Below are 21,703 nucleotides of genomic sequence, written 5' to 3' on the forward strand. Positions count from 1 at the left end.
CATCAAATGACCACCAGATCTTCTACTGTGGACAAGAGGACCACAGAAGAAATGGAGTAGCCTTCATAATTAATCGTAAAGTGGCTAAAGCAGTGCTTGGATACAATCCCAAAAACGATAGAATGATCTCAATTTGAATTCAGGGCAAGCCAGCTAACATCACAGTGATCCAAATATACGCCCCAACCACAGATGCTGAAGAAGCTGAAGTAGAGCAGTTCTATGAGGATCTGCAGCACCTACTGGACAACACACCTAAAAGAGATGTTATTTTCATCGCGGGAGACTGGAATGCTAAAGTGGGCAGTGAAATGACACCTGGAATTACAGGTAAGCATGGTCTGGGAGAACAAAACGAAGCAGGACATAGGCTGATAGAATTTTGCCAAGACAACTCAATGTGCATAACAAACACTCTCTTCCAGCAACCTAAGAGACGGCTTTATACATGAACTTCACCAGATGGACAACACCGAAATCAGATTGACTACATCCTTTGCAGCCAAAGGTGGCGGACATCTATACAGTCGGTAAAAACAAGACCTGGAGCTGACTGTAGTTCAGATCACAAACTTCTTGCACAATTTAGGATCAGACTAAAGAGATTAGGGAAGACCCACAGATCAGCTAGATATGAGCTCACTAATATTCCTAAGGAATATGCAGTGGAGGTGAAGAATAGATTTAAGGGACTGGACTTAGTAGATAGGGTCCTGGAAGAACTATGGACAGAAGTCCGCAACATTGTTCAAGAGGCGGCAACAAAATACATCCCAAAGAAAGAGAAAACCAAGAAGGCAAAATGGCTGTCTTCTGAGACACTAGAAGTAGCCCAAGAAAGAAGGAAAGCAAAAGGCAACAGTGATAGGGGGAGATATGCCCAATTAAATGCAAAATTCCAGAGGTTAGCCAGAAGAGATAAGGAATTATTTTTAAACAAGCAATGCGTGGAAGTGGAAGAAGACAATAGAATAGGAAGGACAAGAGACCTCTTCCAGAAAATTAGAAACATCGGAGGTAAATTCCAGGCCAAAATGGGTATGATCAAAAACAAAGATGGCAAGGACCTAACAGAAGAAGAAGAGATCAAGAAAAGGTGGCAAGAATATACAGAAGACCTGTATAGGAAGGATAACAATATCGGGAATAGCTTTGACGGTGTGGTCAGTGAGCTAGAGCCAGACATCCTGAAGAGTGAGGCTGAATGGGCCTTAAGAAGCATTGCTAATAAGGCAGCAGGAGACGACGGCATCCCAGCTGAACTGTTCAAAATCTTGCAAGATGATGCTGTCAAGGTAATGCATGCCATATGCCAGCAAATTTGGAAAACACAAGAATGGCCATCAGAGTGGAAAAAATCAACTTATATCCCCATACCAAAAAAGGGAAACACTAAAGAATGTTCAAACTATCGAACAGTGGCACTCATTTCACATGCCAGTAAGGTAATGCTCAAGATCCTGCAAGGCAGACTCCAGCAATTCATGGAGCGAGAATTGCCAGATGTACAAGCTGGGTTTAGAAAAGGCAGAGGAACTAGGGACTAAATTGCCAATATCTGCTGGATAATGGAAAAAGCCAGGGAGTTTCAGAAAAACATCTATTTCTGTTTTATTGACTATTCTAAAGCCTTTGACTGTGTGGACCATAACAAATTGTGGCAAGTTCTTAGTGGTATGGGGATACCAAGTCATCTTGTCTGCCTCCTGAAGAATCTGTATAACGACCAAGTAGCAACAGTAAGAACAGACCACAGAACAACGGACTGGTTTAAGATTGGGAAAGGAGTACGGCAGGGCTGTATACTCTCACCCTACCTATTCAACTTGTACGCAGAACACATCATGCGACAGGCTGGGCTTGAGGAATCCAAGGCTGGAGTTAAAATCGCTGGAAGAAACATTAACAATCTCAGATATGCAGATGATACCACTTTGATGGCTGAAAGCGAAGAGGAACTGAGGAGCCTTATGATGAAGGTGAAAGAAGGAAGTGCAAAAGCTGGCTTGCAGCTAAACCTCAAAAAAACCAAGATTATGGCAACCAGCTTGATTGATAACTGGCAAATAGAGGGAGAAAATGTAGAAGCAGTGAAAGACTTCGTATTCCTAGGTGCAAAGATTACTGCAGATGCTGACTGCAGTCAGGAAATCAGAAGACGCTTAATCCTTGGGAGAAGAGCAATGACAAATCTCGATAAAATAGTCAAGAGCAGAGACATCACACTGACAACAAAGGTCCGCATAGTTAAAGCAACGGTGTTCCCCGTAGTAACATATGGCTGCTAAAGCTGGACCATAAGGAAGGCTGAGAGAAGGAAGATCGATGCTTTTGAACTGTGGTGTTGGAGGAAAATTCTGAGAGTGCCTTGGACTGCAAGAAGATCCAACCAGTCCATCCTCCAGGAAATAAAGCCAGACTGCTCACTTGAGGGAATGATATTAAAGGCCAAACTGAAATACTTTGGCCACATCATGAGAAGACAGGACACCCTGGAGAAGATGCTGATGCTAGGGAGAGTGGAGGGCAAAAGGAAGAGGGGCCGACCAAGGGCAAGGTGGATGGATGATATTCTAGAGGTGACGGACTCGTCCCTGGGGGAGCTGGGGGTGTTGACGACCGACAGGAAGCTCTGGCGTGGGCTGGTCCATGAAGTCACAAAGAGTCGGAAGCGACTAAACGAATAAACAACAACAAATTCTCATCTAAGACTTTCATATGCTTTAAAAAGTTCCAATCAGCATGGCCCAATGATCAGGACTGATTAATCCAAAACATTTACAAAGCCACAGATTCTTATCCTTGAACTAAGGCATCTTCAAATAACACCCAGGGTTCATACTTTTATTTAATGTTAGAAGTATTACCACTATTAGATTATTAGTCTGAAGAAAACCGAAAGATTTCTGAATTTAGTAGCATTTATTCATGATTAACATCAATATGCAATTTTCAAGCATACAGATGAATAACCTGTTCAGGTTAACAGTGATCAGCTTAAGCCCCTGTTAGGTACAAAAGCTAGTATGATAAGACAATAGAAAACAATAGCATAATTTCCAAATTTAAGAGAATATCTTGTGATTTTTTAAAAATCCATGTGAAGACCATGTGTAGCCCCAAAATAGTATTACTGTATCCTTTATCCCTAAATATGGCGTAAGTGCATCAGCCATAGCTAGCCAGTACGTACTATACTGGTTAGCTATAAGGAATCCAGAGATCTCAAGGTCAATAATAATATGTATCCTCACGAATACAAAATCACAAATGTCTTTGTAACTGGTGCTAGAATCTACCCTTCTGCGCATATACTTAACTAATGAGAAATAATATCCCAATCAAATTAAAGGAATATTGATAGAATATATTGCCTCTATAAAAGTACGTTGCTTTCTTGTGCTGTTTGTCCAGCACTACTAAAAATGAAACAAAACACATTCTAGTTCCAAATATATTCAGTGCATAAATAATATGTAGGCACATTCATGTATAAAATTAAAATCTGTTGATTTTGTATGGCTAAAGGGAGCTAAGATTCCAGCAAAGGTAAGGCTTCACTGCTTCTCCACAAGGCCATGTTCTCAGAACAGCTCTACGAAATTCTTAAAGGATACTTCACCAGGATTTGCCTCTCCCAAAATTTACTGCCCCATCCTATTCCAGCATATGCACAATTTCTTGCAAAAAAAAAATCTTAATGCAATAGGAGATACCACCCATGACCGGAGTGATAGCAATTATTACAGTAACTGGTTCTCAAAAAACTCATTCTGTTGGAAGAGCTTGAATTCTCAACACTATCTCATGAATGGGAACAAAAGAAGTGGATACTGCTTTGACCTGATTATTCACCATAGAACAATGCTTTTTTCAAAATAAAATAAAAAACAAAAAGCTATTCCATACATAGATAGAAACTAAATGTTGTGTTAAACGGCCCTATTCAACTGATTGGAAATGATCCTGAAATGAAGAGGTGTCTATATTTCCAAGGCAAGAATGGCAACCCAAGAAAGCTCAAGAGTAGCCTGCACCATTCTAGGTGAAAAATACTTTTAACAACTCCAGCAAGTGTGACAGTTGGCTTTACTTCCCCATGGTTGGCATAACTACTGCAGGCTTGGCAACAGTGGCATCTTCCTCTTTCCACTGAGAAATAACTGTCTTCAGCTGAGTATAGAACTGCACCCCCTGAAAGAAAGAGATAGTAAGCTATAGAATTTATGCCAACTTATGCTGAATTACTGCAATTTAAGAAAAAAAATTAAGCTCCTGCAAGTTCGCTATGAAATACAATATGCTACTAAGCACAGTCCTCCCATGTTCAAGTATTTTATTCCACAGATAGACACAACAGCATAAATATTTTTTTTAAAAAGTAGTTACCTGTTTGCCATAGAAATTGGTGTCCCCCCTGAAAGATCCACGAGAGCCAGTGAAGGAGAACATTGGCAAAGGCACCGGAATAGGAACATTCACACCAATCTAAACCAAAACCATATTAACAATGCATAATATAGCAAAGGTAGCAATCAGCATAGAATGCTGAAAAGAACTAGTCCGTGATCAGGATGTCCTGCGTTCAAATCCATACCCTCCTGTGGATTAACTAGACACTTCTTGAGTAATTTGATGTTTTGCCACCTCATGATCAAGCAATACATGACCTCTTTGCATGATGTATAATTATTTGGATCACTGCAAGAGAAGATGGGAATTTAAGTCTTTGTCCCCTGCTTCAATCCTAATGAAAAATGCTCTAAATCTTTTATATTGGAAAAGAAAAAGATTAAGCAAACCAATCCTATCAGTCTGAGTGGGAGAATTTAAAGTTGCGAGGATCTTCCCTGCCTGTCAAGCTTGCACTGATATAGCAAAAAGCCTTCTGGCAGGGGAGTAATGCTCTTCACAGTCATTTTCCACTCACTGATTCTGATGGAAGTAAATTTTGATAGTGTCATGGGAGACACCTTTTCTTCCCATTTTGTGATATATGCTGACATAGGAGTTCTGACAATCCAAAGAACATGTGTCAATGGATCCTTTTATAGAGTTTTAATTTTTTTTCATAGGGTGGACCTCTGTCCTCCAAAAGAGAAACCTAAGCAATTCTCTGGTCCTTGAGGTACCCTTCGAAGGACTGTGGTCTAAATCCCCATCCCGGTTATTTCAATCCTAACAATTACTGGCACCTCAAGTGCTTTTCACATCAAAATATTGTCATGTTCACTGATTCAATGTAGTTTATACATCGTAACTTTTCACATGCCATGGCGCTGATGCGCGTTTCTGTTTGGGAGGGAGCTGCTGTGAGACCTTGTACCAAGCTCTGTATGTGAAATCAGGATAATGGAATGTGTTTGGGTTATTTTCTCTGCTCAAGGACTTTTCCCGCAGACCATCAGAAACCGTTAGGAGCACCTGGGATTGTGGAATTGAGAAGATTCTACGGGGGGAGGGATTTCATTTGCACCGAGGGTTTTTAGTTTGAATTTGGCACGCTTTCATCATTCTCAGCTTTCTCTGTGATCCTGCATACTGTTCTTTAATAAATCAGTTATCTTTGAATTCCTACTTATGAGTCTGATGATGTTTTAGAATAGGCAACCATTACAAATACGTTCTTGTTTAATGCAACAAATTATTTAACATTTCATTTAATTTGGCCCTCAGTTCATCATCAGTAAACAGCAAATAGACATTTATATGTCTAAACTACTTTACAGTTTATCTGAAAAATTAGAACATTGGGAAATTACTCTGATCCATCTAGTTTCCACTCAAACTGTCAGCAGTTGTTCAAGTTGTTTGCCATGGAAAGGATGTACTCTGCCACCGACTATGGTATTATGAGTTCTACATAAAAGATCCTGTTTATTTACCTGTCCAACATCCACTAAATGGGAGTATTTCCGAGCAGTGGCACCATTAGTGGTGAAGATTGCTGTTCCATTCCCATAGGGATTGTTATTCACCATTTCAATTGCTTCATCCAGACTGTTTGCTTCCAGAACCACTAGAACTGGTCCAAATATTTCCTCTTTATAGCAGGTCATATTAGGCTACCAAAACAGAAACAACTTGAATTGGCATACACTTCAGGGAGATAATGCAGAAAATCTTTTTTCTTATATTATTAGAAAAAACTTTCCTTCACAAAACATGGTTCAGAGTACACCGCGCATAACGGTTGAAGCAATGACTACCACTCTAGGTTCTGATTATCATTCTTTCCAACACTGTACTCAAAATGGAGCACCTAAGAAAAAAGAGGGAGGTAGCTGCAGGCATGTTAATGTATATTTTTTAATTAAGGAACAAATTCCTAAGTAGGGTACATAACTCCAAACAGTCCAATAAAAACTCAGCAGGCTCAGCAATAATGGAATGTAGAATAATGACTAGAAAAGAAAAATGAAGAACAAAATGCTTTGCTTTGCTTAGAGAGGCTTATTGGTTGGAAACTCAAACAAAAATAGTCCAATTAGGAAACCAGAAGTAAGAAAAACATGCAAAAGTTTTGTTGCAGGTCTTACTTAAATATTACAGGTAACAACCTGCAAATGCTTTGACCTGGCATGGTATGCTGGCCAGGGTACCAATTTAGCTGTGGAAAACAGATCCCAATTGAGATGCAAAGTGCACTAGCTGACTTTTCTTCCCTGATTGCTGCAGATGATCTGCAACCTTATCTTACACTACCGTACTTAGAAGCCAGACCCTGTAAACTCAATAAAGCTTATTTTCAAGCACCTGTTATAGAACCATAGTGCTCCTTGATGTAATGGCCAGGTATAAAAGGAACAAACTGGCTCTTTTTTCCAGTTAACTGTTCCTCCTGCATCATTTCAACATCATCTTTAAATCTAGCTTGATTAGAGTTGTGTAATACTCATTGCCTACATTTTTCAACAATTCTTATCTTTCTGCAGAAAAGGAGTAAACCTTGGAACAGACATCCCCTATCAACTCTGCCCTTCACAGTGACCCTTCTTTTAATGCAAAATGCAGCAGCGCGGGCAGTTATGTGTGCAGCTAGATCTTCACATTACACCTCTGCTCCTCCAGCTGCATTGGCTACCAATTTGCTTCTGGGTCCGATTCAAGGTGCTGGTAATTACCTATAAAGCCCTACACGGCATGGGGCCGGGTTATTTGAGGGACCACCATCTCCCCAGTGACATCTGCCCATCCCATCAGGTCCAGCAGAGAGGATTATTGTGGGTTCTGTCCACTAGAGAATGTTGTTTGGCGGGACCCAGGAGGAGGGCCTTTTCTACTGCTGTATCTGCCCCATGGAACATCATTCCCCGCCGGGTCCAGCTGTCCCTGAACTTGCTGGTCTTCCAGAAGGGCCTGAAGACGTGGCTTTGCCATCTGGCCTGAGGATCAGAGAGTGGTGTGGAGCCCATAAAATGGCTGTACTGTTCTTGAATGCCTGTGCTCTCCCAGTGACTGTACTGTATGGCTTTTAATTGTTAATTATTTTTAATGTTTGTTTGTATGGCTGTTTTATTTTTTTATTTTTTTTGGTAATATTTATGTTTTAATTGTAAGCCGCCCAGAGCCTCAAATGTGAGATGGGTGGCTATATAAATGGAATAAACAAACAAACAAACTCTCCTATCCCCCCCGCCCCCGTCAACAATGCAATCCTACAAGAAAACGAAGATCTGAACCCTCAATTTTTAACAGCAGCAGTAAGTTCATTGTAGGCAAGCCTTTTTTCTTTCTTTTTTGTTCTATACTCCTCAAATCATAGAGAGGTAGGCTGAAACAAATAAAAGCAAATTACCTCAGATACACATGTCCTTGAACGTGGCAGGAGAGGAGGAAAAGACATGTCACTTCTACTTTCAATTTCACAGAAAGTTAGCAGAAAGGGCTGCTGTGACCAGCTGTGTCACTGCCGCAGCACCCCATTATTTGCACTACCAATATCATTAAAGACAACAATATCACTGAAAATGTGTCATAACACCTCTCCAAACATTATATATTACTTGGTAGGGTGCTGATAACCTTAGCGGTTCCTCCTCTACTCTTTTTATACTATTTTAGGCAGGATGTGGGTGTTTGTGACTGCAGTCTAATTCTTGGCTGCTCTGTGTAAATATTGGTATGTTAGCCATTTCTGGGACAGTCCAAAATTCAATATTTAAATTTTGATTACTTATGATGCCTATTTATAATGTTTTATTCAGGAGAAGGATCCACTGGACATATCTACCTTCGTAATTTCTTAACTTTTCCCCCTTCTTGATATACATAAACCATATTTTTTCCATTTCATTGACAGCCCATTTACAATCTAGTCAGAATCCACTTTATTGCAAAGTAGGCAAGCTTCAGGACATTTTCAACATTTCAAAAAATAATTGGACACCAATCCTTTCAATATGAAATGGAGAATTATTTCTTGGACCATTTTGGTTTTTCCTTCCTTTTAAAATTGGTAAGGAAGTGATCAATGCACTAACTCACCTTGACTTTACCAAGGATAGTAGGCCCAACAAAATTGCCATTTTCAAACCCTTTCACTCTGATTTTTCGCCCGTCAAGAAGAACACTAGCCCCTTCCTTTGCTCCACTGTCTATCAATTGGCAGACCCGTTCCTTAGCCTGGGGGCTGATCAGTGGCCCCAGATCTGCTCCAGGTTGATCTCCTATAATACACAAAAATTGCTCAGAGCCCAAAATTTTATTGCATTAAAAAAAGCAATAAAATATGCACAATTAAACAAAATATTAAGGGGTCATCAGGATGCATTTAAGATTGCTACTTAATATTTGTTCATCAAATATAAGATATGTCTACCCAAGATACCATAGCCATTTTGTTATTTAGCTTAAGAAAATTGTTTCAAACTATTTATTGTGCTAAATGCTGTACTTCCTTTTTTTACCCAACTATTTGCTTAGGAAGATAAGCCATTCTATTTTTTTTTAAGTAATAAGCATTTTGGTTCCTCTTGTAGCTGTACAATTAAGCAGCATTTAACTATCCCACCTTAAGAAGAATGCTTATAGTATGCAATGGTCGTTCTTGGGCTCAAAATGAGTATTTCACAATCAGATGCATTCTATTCTACAAAGCCCTGGAACTGCATTGCTGAAAGGAAGCAAAGTGGCCTCTGCCTTCAGCCAGGAGTACAAGGGCCATTGAGAAGTTGCCTACCAGTCTAACGTTAAGATTAACATGGCAAGAAGGGAATCATCCTGCCCCCATACATCTGCCAGAGGAGAAGGGTTTCAAGGAACTTGTTTATCTCTTCCCTGGCAGAAAGAACCTTCTGTTCCAGCTGCTAGTTACTCTATGGTAGCAAGGGGAAAAGACATTGTGCCATCAGCTAGAGGAACAAGAGCCACCAACTGCCTATTATGTCCTCCTAATCTGCAAGCCAGATGGAACTTTATTTTTTTTGTTCATATTGATGACTTTGGAATACAGTTTTGGTAAGCAGGGTATAAATGAGTAAAATAAAGACTCATTGTGGAACACCTTGATTGTCTACATCAATCAGCCTTCCTCAACTGAATGTCTTCCAGATTTCCTGAACTTCAGTTTCCAAAACCCCAAATAAACATAGTAAAATGCTAAGGATTCTGGGAAATGGTTCAGCTCATCTAAAGGAATCAGATTAGGAAGGCTGTTCCACATGCCAACAACTGCCCATAACAGACCAGATTATAAAAAGCACACCTGCATTAACTCGCAAGTTCTTTGCTCTTTCCACCAGCTCTGGTAGCCATTCCCGAGCCTCCCCAACCAAGATCGCAGCAGATAATGCCATGCACCGCTGGCCAGCTGCTCCAAAAGCTGCTCCAATCAGTTGATTTAGTGTGTTCTCCTTATTGGCATCTGGCATCACCACTCCATGATTCTTAGCTCCCTAAAATATAACATACAGGGCCTAAATATACTGTATTCACATTTTACAACCATCTATAGATCTAATGGATCTAATTTCTGCCTTTCCCCTGAATATGCAAGCAAGTACATAAAACATACACACCTCATGCTTGATGAAAAGCTGACAATGGTAAAGAAATGTTGGAAAAGCCTTATATGTCATGAATTCATGCACAATGTTTTGGTTCTCAGGCCAAATTGTACAAAGTAATTGTTTTGATTGACATGGGAAACATAGTGCAGTCACACAACCTCTAACTAGTCATGTACATCAGACTTCAAGATCTGTTGGTCCAATTCCTATAATCCCTAGTTAGCTGTTCTAGAGTTTTCTATCCTGCATTTATTTACTTTGGAATTCTTTGTGGCACAACACAATCAGCATTGTGCTGGTTAATCAATTCCAAATGAAGATACGGACTTGAAGGTGGGAAGGCCGAATGTAAACATTTTAAGTAAATTTTAAAGCACATTATTCCTTGGCTCCTACAAATTTGTGTTGGAACAGGGAATATAATATCCTATCCAGCACTGAGAACAACTAGGAGATATAAATAAGAAAAAAAAAACTTTTTGACTAAAGAGTTATTCAATGGCTCAATTCACAGAGAACATTTAAGTCAGGATTTCTAAACCTATGATGCAAAGTGAAGAAAAACTTAGTATTAGAAACCAAACCATTACGCTCTTTTCAATACACCATAGTTCTAAAGAATTTGTTTAGCTATATTTAAAGTGATAATCATTTAAATTCTGTCATTTCAATGAAACAGCAAATCAGAACTGAACAGCACAAAATTATCAGTATTTCAAATATTTTGGTAGATAGCTTTTCTGTAAACTGAAGTAAAATTTTATATGTTGAGTTTTACCATATTGGCCTGGACTCTCTTGCCATGTTTTGAACCTCTTTCATAGATATATTCTCCAGCCTGATTAGATCCAACAAAGCTGATCGCTTTAATATCAGGATGATCGCAAATAAAATCCACAGCTTTAAACAAAAAAGAAAGAAAGAAAGAAATTGTTAATTACAACAGATTGTAAAAAACTGTCTTCTTACTGCTAGTCCCAGCTCCTGCACACCAAGCAGTTCGAAAACATGCCAATGTGAGTAGATTAATTGGTACCGCTTCGGCGGGAAGGTAACGGCGTTCCGTGAGTCATGCTGGCCACATGACCCGGAAGTGTCCTATGGACAACGCCGGCTCCAAGGCTTAGAAACGGAGATGAGCACCGCCCCCTAGAGTCAGACACGACTGGACTTTACGTCAAGGGAAACCTTTACCTTTACTACTGCAATAGTAATAATTAAAAATAATTCATTATTTTTGTACTAGCACTTTTTAATGTTTTTTGATAGTGTATCTTAATATTATTATTTTTGTGTCTTGTTTTTTCTTTTTTCTGTTATTCATTAAAAAGCAATAAAAATTAATTTAAAAAGTAATTCATTTTTCCCTTCCCAGTTTATCAACACTAAGACTTCCAATGTTCTCAGTTAACTTCCTTACAATTAAAACCCTGTTCCTTTTGCATCAGCTACTTGGGTTTCTCAAATGGCACATCTATTCTTCTTTTTTATTAGATCAAAGTACAAATGCACAATCACAATTATTTGATCTAGAGTCATAAACCACCCAATCACACGTGCCAACAGGGATATCCAAAAGTAGTGAAAGTAGACTTTTCCTAGTCATTTGATAATGTGCTTACGAAGAGGACACTTCGGCTGGAGAGGGAATGATGGAGAAATCACTTATTCTGAACTGGTAAACTAGGAATACAAACATGTAACTTGACCACTTATCTGTGTGTGTGACTTATACAGTATATTCCAACCCATCTATACACTGAAGGGTGGAGGCCTTTGAAAACCTCCTTTGCAATTACCTTCATGTTGTCCATGGATAATGTTTAGTGTTCCATCGGGTGCACCAGCATCCTGCAACAGCTGGGCAAGAAACATAAGGGCTCCTGGAACACGCTCTGAAGGCTTCATCAAGAAGGTGTTTCCACACACCATGGCCATGGGGAACATCCAAAGAGGAATCATGGCTGGGAAATTAAAAGGTGCAATGCCTGCACACACTCCCAGAGGCAAGCGATAGGTGAAAGTGTCCATGTCTTTAGTAATGGAGGGAAGGGTTTCACCCAACATAAGAGATGTCACACTACATGCATGTTCAACCACCTCTGCAACAAGAACGAATACAAAAGTATTTCCCTCAGCTCCTGTTCTTTAGCTTCCAAACTCTTTATTAAAATCATTTAAGTACCATATTTATCCAAATGGAAGACTACCCTATATTAAATGCCACTCCAACCATAAGAAAAGTAGGCAGAAAAAACACAGACAGAAATCTTGGGTAATTCCCATCTTCCTCATCTGGTCAGTCTAGGGTTGCCAACTTCATCTGAAATCAATCCTGTAGATTTCCCTCTTCCCTCACCCCACTAAATGTGTGTAAGAGTTACTGATGGTGTGCATTCATAGTGTAGATATATGCATATATCTGCCAGAAGACACACTCGAAAAAAGATCAGGGACAGGACAAAAAATAACGAGTTAATATCTATTGACTGAAATTATTTGCCTGTAAAATAGTGTATCGCATTTATAAATTAACTGATCGACCCTCTGCTTGTACTAGTTATTCTCTCATACACACAGTCCAGTCTTACACCCAGAAACACACAACATATTCTCCTTCCTTCCAACAAAAAGAAGGGGAAAAAACCCAAGATGGAGATAGAAAAAGTGCTAACTGCTGTTTGAAAAGAAAGAAAAATTGGGGGCAGGGGAAACAAAACTGGTAAGACAAGGGGAAGAGGTAACTTGAAAGGGAAAGAAAAGATAATAAGAAGCCCTTTTTAGAAAGGGTTACTTTTCCCAAACAAGAGTTCCCTTCCAAACAAGGATACTTTGGGTACTCTTCAAATGCATCTACCTTTTCAGCAGGGATGTTTGCAGTCAGCTCCACCTCCTGCTCATTCCTTTATTCTCAATAGTTTCTTTGATTTATCTCTGACTCCCTGAATTCACAAGTATTTCCTCAACATCCGTGTGAAAATTCTGTGTCTTAAATCTGGTTTTTTGCCAACAATGCACTTACATTCCAAGTTAGGGGTCCTGTTTAATACCCCTAAACTCTGACAATGAACCCAATAGCCCAGTAATCTTGTCTTGAAGTTTCCGTCACTCCGAACAAGCACATACAAATATATACACTCAATTATTTCTAAGCCTTGCAGGAAGAATAGGACCCTGTGCCAAACTGGCAGTAGTAGCAGCAAAAGTAGTAAATCAGTAAGGAGAGGACCTAGTTATACCAAAATGTAATGCAAACCTCAACAATCATAGCTAACTCTGCAATACCCCATTAAGAGACTTTAAGAGGGACATGCAAAATTCAGCAATTTAGGAATGCCATGTCCAGGTCACCTCAAACTATTTTAGATTTGAGGAACTTGCATCCAGAAACCACCAAACGATGGCCCACAGTGCTATGATCCGGATGAAGAACCTTGAAGAAAGGCAGGAAGTGCATGTAAGAAATACAGAATAAATAAGAGGGAAAAGGAAGAAAATAAACTATCCAAGCCTAAGCAGACTGCCTTAGAAGACGCTCGTTCTCCTTTGCTGGTGGTATTTAAAGCAAAGGCTGATAATCACACAGGGATTCCCTAATTGCAGTCTCCACTGAGCAGAAGTTTGGACAAAATGGTCTTCACGGTCCCTCCCAACTCTATGATTTTCTGATACCAGCATAATATGCAAAGTGGAGGAAAATGGGATTAAAACTAACGAAACCCACGAAAAAGCTATTTATAATTACTATGGTGCATGAAATCCCTCCTACAAAAATTTTGGGAGGGCTATGCTCCTAAGACTCTGAGAGTTATGTTATTTGGAAACATTCTCATCTTCCTGTAGCCCAAGAAAGCTATTCTCCATGTACAGCAAGAGGCAGACACAAGCATCTTACGGAGGCCTCGGAACACATCTCCTTCTGCATCAGCCAAGGTCTTCCCTTGCTCCAAGGTGATCAGTTTTGAAATTTCTTTCTGTAGGTAAGAAGTAAAGAGAATCCACAAATAAGAGGAAAAATTCCCAACAATCCATCAAGTTTCTGGAAAAACACACTGTTCTGCAGTAGGCCAAGTATCCCAGAAAAGGAGAGATGACTCACAGTGCTACTTTTTAATCAAATTTTTTGATAAAAACCAAAGACCAAAGCTTGATACAACGTTAGCAAGAAAAAGAACGAATATAATAGATGTTCTCCTACAGTTATATAAATTATGTCAATATGAAATATCAACACGGTTCTTGAATAGGTGAACATTCTTTAATTAGACATATCAATCCAACTTTGTTCCTCTCTGCATTGGCTATTTAAGGAAATCAGTGAGTCAAGAGCATAGCAGTTCCTCACCAGATTATCCTTGATGAGCTGCTGGTACCGCAGGAAGACTTGCTGTCGACTCAGAATAGATATCTCAGACCAGGTTGGCAAAGACTTTTTGCATGAAGCCACTGCTGCTTCCATCTCACTCTGTGTGGCTTTTGGGACTCGGCCAACAACTTCATTGGTAGCCTTTTAGAATAACATTCCCACAGAATTAAATGATTAATTACAACACCTGAAATTCTCCCAGTAGCCATCCAAGAGTTTGTTAGACAGCATGAATTTCTAGTAGTCTGGGAGGAGTTCCCAGTGCTACTTCTGGTTCAAAGTAAAGTTATTTAGAATGTATAAATATTGCTGTTTTTAAGGATGTAGTAATAAAAAACTGTAAAATCAGTGTACTCTGCAGACAGTACACTGATCATATAGTTTTCCAAGCAAATATTAAGAATACTTATGTCGCTCCACATAAAACAGAAACGGGGAACTTCTCGCAGGCAGGCACGTCCAATCAGTAGGTTTAGTCTTCAGCCCCACCTCTCTTTGCAGACAGAGAAAAAATCTTATCACCAAGCAGTTGCTGACTGAAGATAAGAGTTTTCCCTTAACTGGGCACAGACAGCTGATTAGAAATAAGAGTGTTTTTGCTACTTTAGGCTGGAATCAAACTTTTAAAAGCCTCCAAGAGAGCTTAGCTGCACAATAATTAAATATTTTGGAAGGAGGAAACATTTGTGTACAGTACTTTTGTCAAGAAAACTATATGGAAATAGCCATGAAATCACCAGCAGCTGAGGTCACCTTGAAGATGACATTTGAAAAAATGCCCTAAGGGGCCATATTGTGATGATCACTATTGGGAAGGAAGTCCTCCTTCCCAATAAAAAATGCCCCTTTTTGATGAAATTAGGCTTTAAAAAAATTGCCATTGGGTCAGTCTGAGAGCATATGGCAAGGAGATGACAACTTGCCTTTTCTCAGCAGTGGCTATCCTAAAACCTCCATTACCCTCGGTTGTGGTTCTTAAAAACCCAATTCTTATTTTCAGGGCAGAAAAAAAAATAAGAACTTTTTTTCTGTCTAGGGAGCCCTGACTGTCTGGGGAGAAGTGATTCAATACTTGGACTGGATAGGAGTGAAAGAATGGGAAACAAGAAGGGTGGTGTCTGCATGTGGCTCCATAAAAATGTATCAGGAGCTCTACATCTATGGTTATTGGCCCGGCCCACCCACTCTAAACAATGGCTCAACCTAATCCTGGGATGTCATCCTGACAAGTTATACCATCCATTCCTGCCTGTTTGGTTCTTGGCCTGAAATAGATTCTTCTTCCAAGTTTAATCGTTGAATTAATAAAACTGCTTTGAACACCTCCAAGATCTGTTTTGGAGGATCCTCTGGAATGGATTATGGCAGATGGTTGGAAGATGAGAAAGTCCAATTGCATTAGTGGATTTCCATGTATACAATACTGGATTTGAGTGAATGCTTCTTCTCCTGACCCATCAATGAGAACATGTGATATTTTTATGGCTTTATACAAAATGAGGTTTGTGTTAAGAAGCTGCACTAAAAAGTGCATCACCCAGAACCATAATCAGTAATTTAACCAGCTTCCATAACTTCTCTACAGAGGGGATAGCTCTTTGATTGAGTTTAGTTTGGGCTTGGTATGGCACAACTGGAAGTGAGAAACTTCATGCAAAGGATTCCATTTTTCCTCCCACATATTTTCCTGTAGGGTGCTTGCTTCTTCTAAGCCATCCTCTTTAGGAAATTAAGAATAAATAAACTTTTCCTTAATTTCAAAATCTTGTTATAGCAAGGAGGAAAATATTTGCATATTTACATTACTTAGAAACAGTTTAGAATGCCATTTCTTTTCTGTCTCAAAAACAAACAAACCAATATTACTTACGGGGTTGTAGATATCAATCCATTTATTACTTTTTGACTCAACAAACTTGCCATCAATGAACAATTTGGTTGTTGGCTGTAGAATACAAAGTGCTGTTTAATACCATATTCAAGTGTTGTAATACCAGCAAGATCAGATTGTTCCTTGCACTTAATAAAACTCATATTAATTCTATTTTTCCTTTTGCTATTCACAGTATCTTTTACAGAAACAGTATCATTTATTTTAAAGTTAATGAACGACTCAAAGTAAGTGAATCCAAAATTGCTGACAGTATAATCTGCAAGACTGTTAAAACTATCTTTATTACAGTAAGCAGTTATGCCCACTCTAGTTACTCCTCTTCTTTCTGCTGGCAAGAATACATTTTGCTCTAAGGCAGAATTATCCCAAGCAAAGTGATGCTTCCCTAGTCTTAACTGCTGTTTTACTCTAAAGTTGCCCAGAATGCTATTCATCTCCACCTACAAGCTGAGCCAAGTAATGCATAATGGAGAAACAGAGTTTCAAAAGAATGATTTGCCTTCTTCTAGGTCAATCTTTGTTTTCTTTCAGAAAATAACTTACCACTGAAGAGGATGAAATAAAAGATGAGGAATGCCAATTGAAATTTGCCTTCCTAGAGATCTAGAAGACAAAAAGCAAGAAAACAGAACCAAGTAAGCACATCTTAATTGTAATTGTTTTAACTGTTTTTATAGTTTTATTGTTGTAAGCTGCCCAGAGTCACTTGCTGAGATGGGTGGCCATAGAAATCAAATAAATAAATAAATAAAAATCTATCTGACATCTCAAGAAGAAATCCAGCTAACTTAAATTTGCCCGGAAGTGAGAAGTGAAGACACTGCATACTCGATTTTCCAAATTGCCATAGTTTACTTTTAAGTTCACAAAAATAATGCTGTTATTAATACATTCTAGTATTAGTAGCCCTAACTGATTCAGGAAGTAAATAAATCTCATATACAAACAAATAAAATATTGAAATAAGGTTGTTCCTATTAATAATGGCACAGCAATACCAGTTTAACTGAAGCTTTACATAGCTTCTTATGCAAAAAGATAACTGTGAAATTTACAATATAATTTGAAAGGCAGTATAGTAGAGGCAAGAGTAAATCTGAACAAGTACAGTCATAAAATATTGTACTTACACTGACCATCAGGAGCCATCACATTACTGGTTTCATCTTTTTTGGGAATTATCAGATGCTGGTAGCCAGATGTTTTTATGGGGTTCAAAGCCTCTACTAGTAATTGATCTCACAGACCTTCATGCTTTAGATGATTATATACAATGCATTAGCTTTAGGAACTATCCACGTTCTGGCACTTGGCCATTGCAGGAAAAGATATTTACAAGCTATCAGAACTTCAAAGTATTGTACTACTTGTTTCTGTTTACCACTTTTTCTCTCATTGCAGAAGGTAACATGGAAAAGAATATTTCATTCTAGTTATGGGTCTTAAAGAATACCAAGAGGAGTGATGCTTCTGTCTAGGAATTCTGTAATGTTTCCTCCCAATTTTGTAGGAGATTCAGTGCTAAAGTATTTCCACTACTTACTGACTGATCAGATTTGTATCTGTCCTTTTCACCAGGAGCTCAGAGGCATGTATCAGAATCTTCCTTAACTTTATCCCCACAATACCACGCTTGATAGCATACAACTGATCCATCCAGTGAATTTCCACACGAGAATGGACTTGAATCAATTCTGCTCCAATACCTTAACTACTTCATATTGCATCTGAATTCCATACCACACTAAAATTAATGGAACATTATCAATTGAAAGAGGCCTGACAGTTCAGGCCTAGAGTCCTTATGTTACTTCTTTACCACTCACATTTCCTAGCAAAGAAACTAATGAAGATAACTATGTTGTATGGAGAAAAGAGAAGTCACAATGTTCCCTCTAATAGAAACATAATGCTCCTTAACAATCACCACTACCACCCCACGCCCCCTGAGAAAAACAGGACTGATTTGGAGGTTTATTTATTTATGCAACTTTTACCTCACTTCAAATTCGTCTCTAAGATTTAGGAGCCTTATTGCCTTAAAGCCTTTGAAAGTCCCCTCTTGGGAGGCCCAGGAATCTGCAGCTGAGGTGCAAGAATCCTGTCCACGCTCTCTTGCAGCCCACAAGCCCTCGCCCCCCCTCCCAATCTTCATGGAGTGCCCCAACAAGTGCAGCTCGCCAGCTGGTATACTTACAGGGAGAGCAGACACTTCAAAGTAAACATGTCCAAGACTATCCTATATGCAGAAGAGCTTTTAAGGAGAATTACGAACTAAAGGACAGGCAGCTTTTCGTTTTGTGCTGCAGTTCCAGAGTAATCAGCGTCTTGGACACAACGGAGACCTAATGGACTTTGGTTTGATCCGACAAGGCCGTTCTTAAGCCAAGTGTGAATACGCAGAACAGAATTTTTCACAGATCCTGAGATCCTACCCCTGCTTGCTTTCTTTCAAACAGCCCTTAAGTTAACGCGCCGCTGATCAGAAGTTCAGAAAACCCTAAGCTAGTCCTGCCAGCTGCATGATCTCACCGAGGGCGACCCAGATGTTAAGGCTCTTGCACGGAGGGGCGGCCAGCAGGACAATCGTCGAGGGTCTATCCCGTTCCAGGGCAAAACGCCACCGCCTTTAGGGAACACCCTCCCCACCCGGTCTCGGGAACAGAGGTTACTGAACTGCGGCGCGGAGCAGAGCAGCGCGCAAGATGCCACGGGGAGAAAGATCCCCACGCCACTCAAATGGCAGCCCTCAACTCCGCACGTGCAGGCCAAATGAACCCCCCGCCCAACTGCGACGCTCTGTCTCTTTCACGCGACCTCACCTCGAACCAGAAGCGCCGCCCTCCCTGGGACCCCCGAATTGCAGCCACAACCGCCATCCTGCCAACGACCACCTGCCGACAAGCGCCCGGCCCACCACCAGCTCAACAGCTGGGCCCCGCCCACACATTGCTTTCGGCCAATGGGATCACAACCCGAACCAAGCTCTCCCCCGACTTCGGGGTGCTCTCTCAAGCCAATAAATATTGAAAGTGCCCAGCTTGCTCCTGCCCCGTCAAGTGGAGGATTCAATTGGCTGCTTGGCTGTAAACGCCCCCTCCAAGCGGAACCTGAGTGGATAATTTCTTTCCCCTGGTTACGACCTCTAGAGTTTGGAAAGAGGCAGAATATAAGAAAAAGGGGGCGGAGCGTTTCTGGCTTGTTCGAAAAGGAGCTGTCATAGTAGATTCCCGCGTGAAAGGGGTGGGGAATTTGTTGTCATGTGATGGGATAAGATGGCGGTGTCTACGGAAGGTAAGAGATGTTGAGGAGGACGGAGAGGTTTGTAATATTCTGTCTTCCTGCATATTATGCTTGCAGTCTATCTACATTTGAGTAAGCATATATTGATTTTGGGGTTAATTAGCCATAGGCCCCTGTATACGGAGGTGGGAACGCTCTCTTTTTGGTATAATAGGACTTCACTTCTGAATGAACGTGCTTAGGGTCTCGTTCGATGGAAGCTCATTGAGAAACAAATTGTTGTTAAAATGACCGTTAGGATTTAAAGTTGATCTCTAGTTGGTTTGATCCTATTCTTAGTAAACTATACAATTATTACGGGGGAATAACAGTTGGGTTGTGCTTTGCGTCACTAAGTGCCAACAGTGGAGCACAAGGTGAAAGTTAGCATTATGGAATAAATCAGTCTTTCCCAACTTGGCCTCCCGATGTATTAGCCTGCAGTTCCTTGCATTCTGGAAGCCACAGGCCAGGGAAGATTGTGGTAGATCAGCCTTGGACATATGAGCTACATGTAAAATGTTTTATTTCTTAATAAAAGAAGCTTGGAAAAAAATCTCTCTTTGCTTGGGATCTTGGAAAGGGGCTGCTAGACACAGTAAGTACTTTTCTCATGGTTACACCTAACCTTGGTACAAATGTGTCCTTCCTTTTCTCTGTCCCATGGTGTTGCTTTCTTCTTATGTTAAGCTGATAAAAAGACAGTAAGTTGTCCTTACTGTGCAATGGTAAATTCTTGTTTTCCTCTTTATTCTGACATTATCCAAGGATAGCCTAAAGGGGTGCAAAATCTGTTAGGCTTTGTCATCCATTAATTTCCTTGGAGGAAAATCAGGTGGCTGCAGTGACTGGGAACAAGGGAGTAAGAGAGGTTAGGAATTGGTAATGCTGGTATATTCTGCAGATTCAAGGATGAGTGGATAGCACTTAACTCAGCAGTGAGAAAATACCTAAGCCAATGGCTCTTAACCTGGGGTAATTTCAGATATCCTGGGAGTAATGGAACAATTTGTAATTGCTTGTTTGTGAGTTGAGGATCCAGTTTGGGACTGTTCTGTTGAGACACATGTGTAAAACAACAGTCTGGGTTTTTTGTGGTGGTAATGACTTATTTGAGACCAGGAAAAGGTGTAATTGTGTCAAACAATTTAAGGACCACTGACCTAAGCAGTGTGGAGCTATATGAATTAATGAACTGATTTGGATAAATCATGTGCTTCTTATGAATTGGGAGTTGCCGAATCTGATATCTTCTTAGTAACTATTGCAGCTATATTCTGTGGATGCATACCCAGAATACTTCAGCTTAGTCTTACTTCCAAAGAAATATGCATAGGAGCATAGTATTATCAGTGTAGTGTCACTGAAATAGTGCAGTTTGGGAGGCAGATTGTTCCTTTTTCATGTTCCAAGCTACATCTTAAAGAATTTCTGCATCCCACAGGTAAATGTTACACACTAGTCTAAAATAATGTTACTGCTTTTTTGCTTAGGGTTGGTTTTCTACATATGATCATTGATATAATTCTAGGTTCAGACTTGGAAGCCTCATTGCTGAGCTTTGAAAAGTTGGACAGGGCATCTCCAGACCTGTGGCCAGAGCAATGTAAGTAGTAGTTGAGTGACAAGTAAATCATTGTGGATTACAATAGTGTGAACCAACTTTATAACCTACAGCTAAAGTGTTGATATCTCTAGTAAAATGCTATTGTAAGGATTAATAATTAGACTTTTTACATACTTGTTTCCTAAGATATGGAAAAAGACCCTTTTTTGAGAGGTATGTCTAAGTTTCCTTTTTTATAAGAATTTTATTGAGTTTAAAGCAAAGATAAAAACTACAAAAAAAGAAAAACTAAAAAAGTGAGAAACACAAGAAAAAGAATTTTAAAGATTACATAAATAAGTGACTTCCAACTTTCAACAACAAAAATATACAGCGTTTTCCATAATCAATCTCTTACTCTATATCAAACCAAGGTCACATTATTTCTATAAATCATTCTATTAGTACACATGGAAATCACTAAGTACAATTGCTCCTTCCCCTTATATTAAAAAAATAATATATATGTATAGTAAGATGCTATTGTAAGGATTAATAATTAGACTTTTTACATACTTGTTTCCTAAGATGTGGAAAAAGGCCCT

General features: G+C 39.6%; 2 protein-coding genes across 3 annotated transcripts in view; one reads left to right on the forward strand and one right to left on the reverse strand.

Annotated features, from left to right (window-relative positions):
- Positions 1 to 2,903: 2,903 nt before the first annotated feature.
- Positions 2,904 to 19,202, reverse strand: ALDH6A1 (aldehyde dehydrogenase 6 family member A1). Of its 2 annotated transcripts, none has more exons than XM_063290092.1 (12): positions 19,093 to 19,202; positions 16,814 to 16,873; positions 16,247 to 16,321; positions 14,356 to 14,517; positions 13,906 to 13,984; positions 11,810 to 12,112; positions 10,789 to 10,910; positions 9,707 to 9,896; positions 8,488 to 8,669; positions 5,886 to 6,065; positions 4,390 to 4,488; positions 2,904 to 4,194 (listed from the first exon to the last, which is right to left on the reverse strand). In XM_063290092.1, the coding sequence occupies exons 1-12, from the start codon at positions 19,147 to 19,149 to the stop codon at positions 4,090 to 4,092; spliced, it is 1,614 nt and encodes a 537-aa protein (XP_063146162.1). In that variant the 5' UTR covers positions 19,150 to 19,202; the 3' UTR covers positions 2,904 to 4,089. The 2 variants fall into 2 exon arrangements, with proteins under 2 accessions (XP_063146162.1, XP_063146163.1); XM_063290093.1 differs by lacking the exon at positions 19,093 to 19,202 and adding an exon at positions 17,401 to 17,495.
- A 220-nt stretch (positions 19,203 to 19,422) lies between these two features.
- The window catches only part of LIN52 (lin-52 DREAM MuvB core complex component), a 54,477-nt gene continuing 52,196 nt past the window's right edge, over positions 19,423 to 21,703 (forward strand). The window contains exons 1-2 of the mRNA XM_063290094.1: positions 19,423 to 19,564; positions 21,084 to 21,158. Coding sequence (XP_063146164.1) covers positions 19,546 to 19,564; positions 21,084 to 21,158 — 94 coding nt within the window. The 5' untranslated portion in view covers positions 19,423 to 19,545. The remainder of the gene's footprint in view (positions 19,565 to 21,083; positions 21,159 to 21,703) is intronic.

Source organism: Candoia aspera, chromosome 1 (assembly GCF_035149785.1).
Source record: "Candoia aspera isolate rCanAsp1 chromosome 1, rCanAsp1.hap2, whole genome shotgun sequence".
Taxonomy (NCBI): domain Eukaryota; kingdom Metazoa; phylum Chordata; class Lepidosauria; order Squamata; family Boidae; genus Candoia; species Candoia aspera.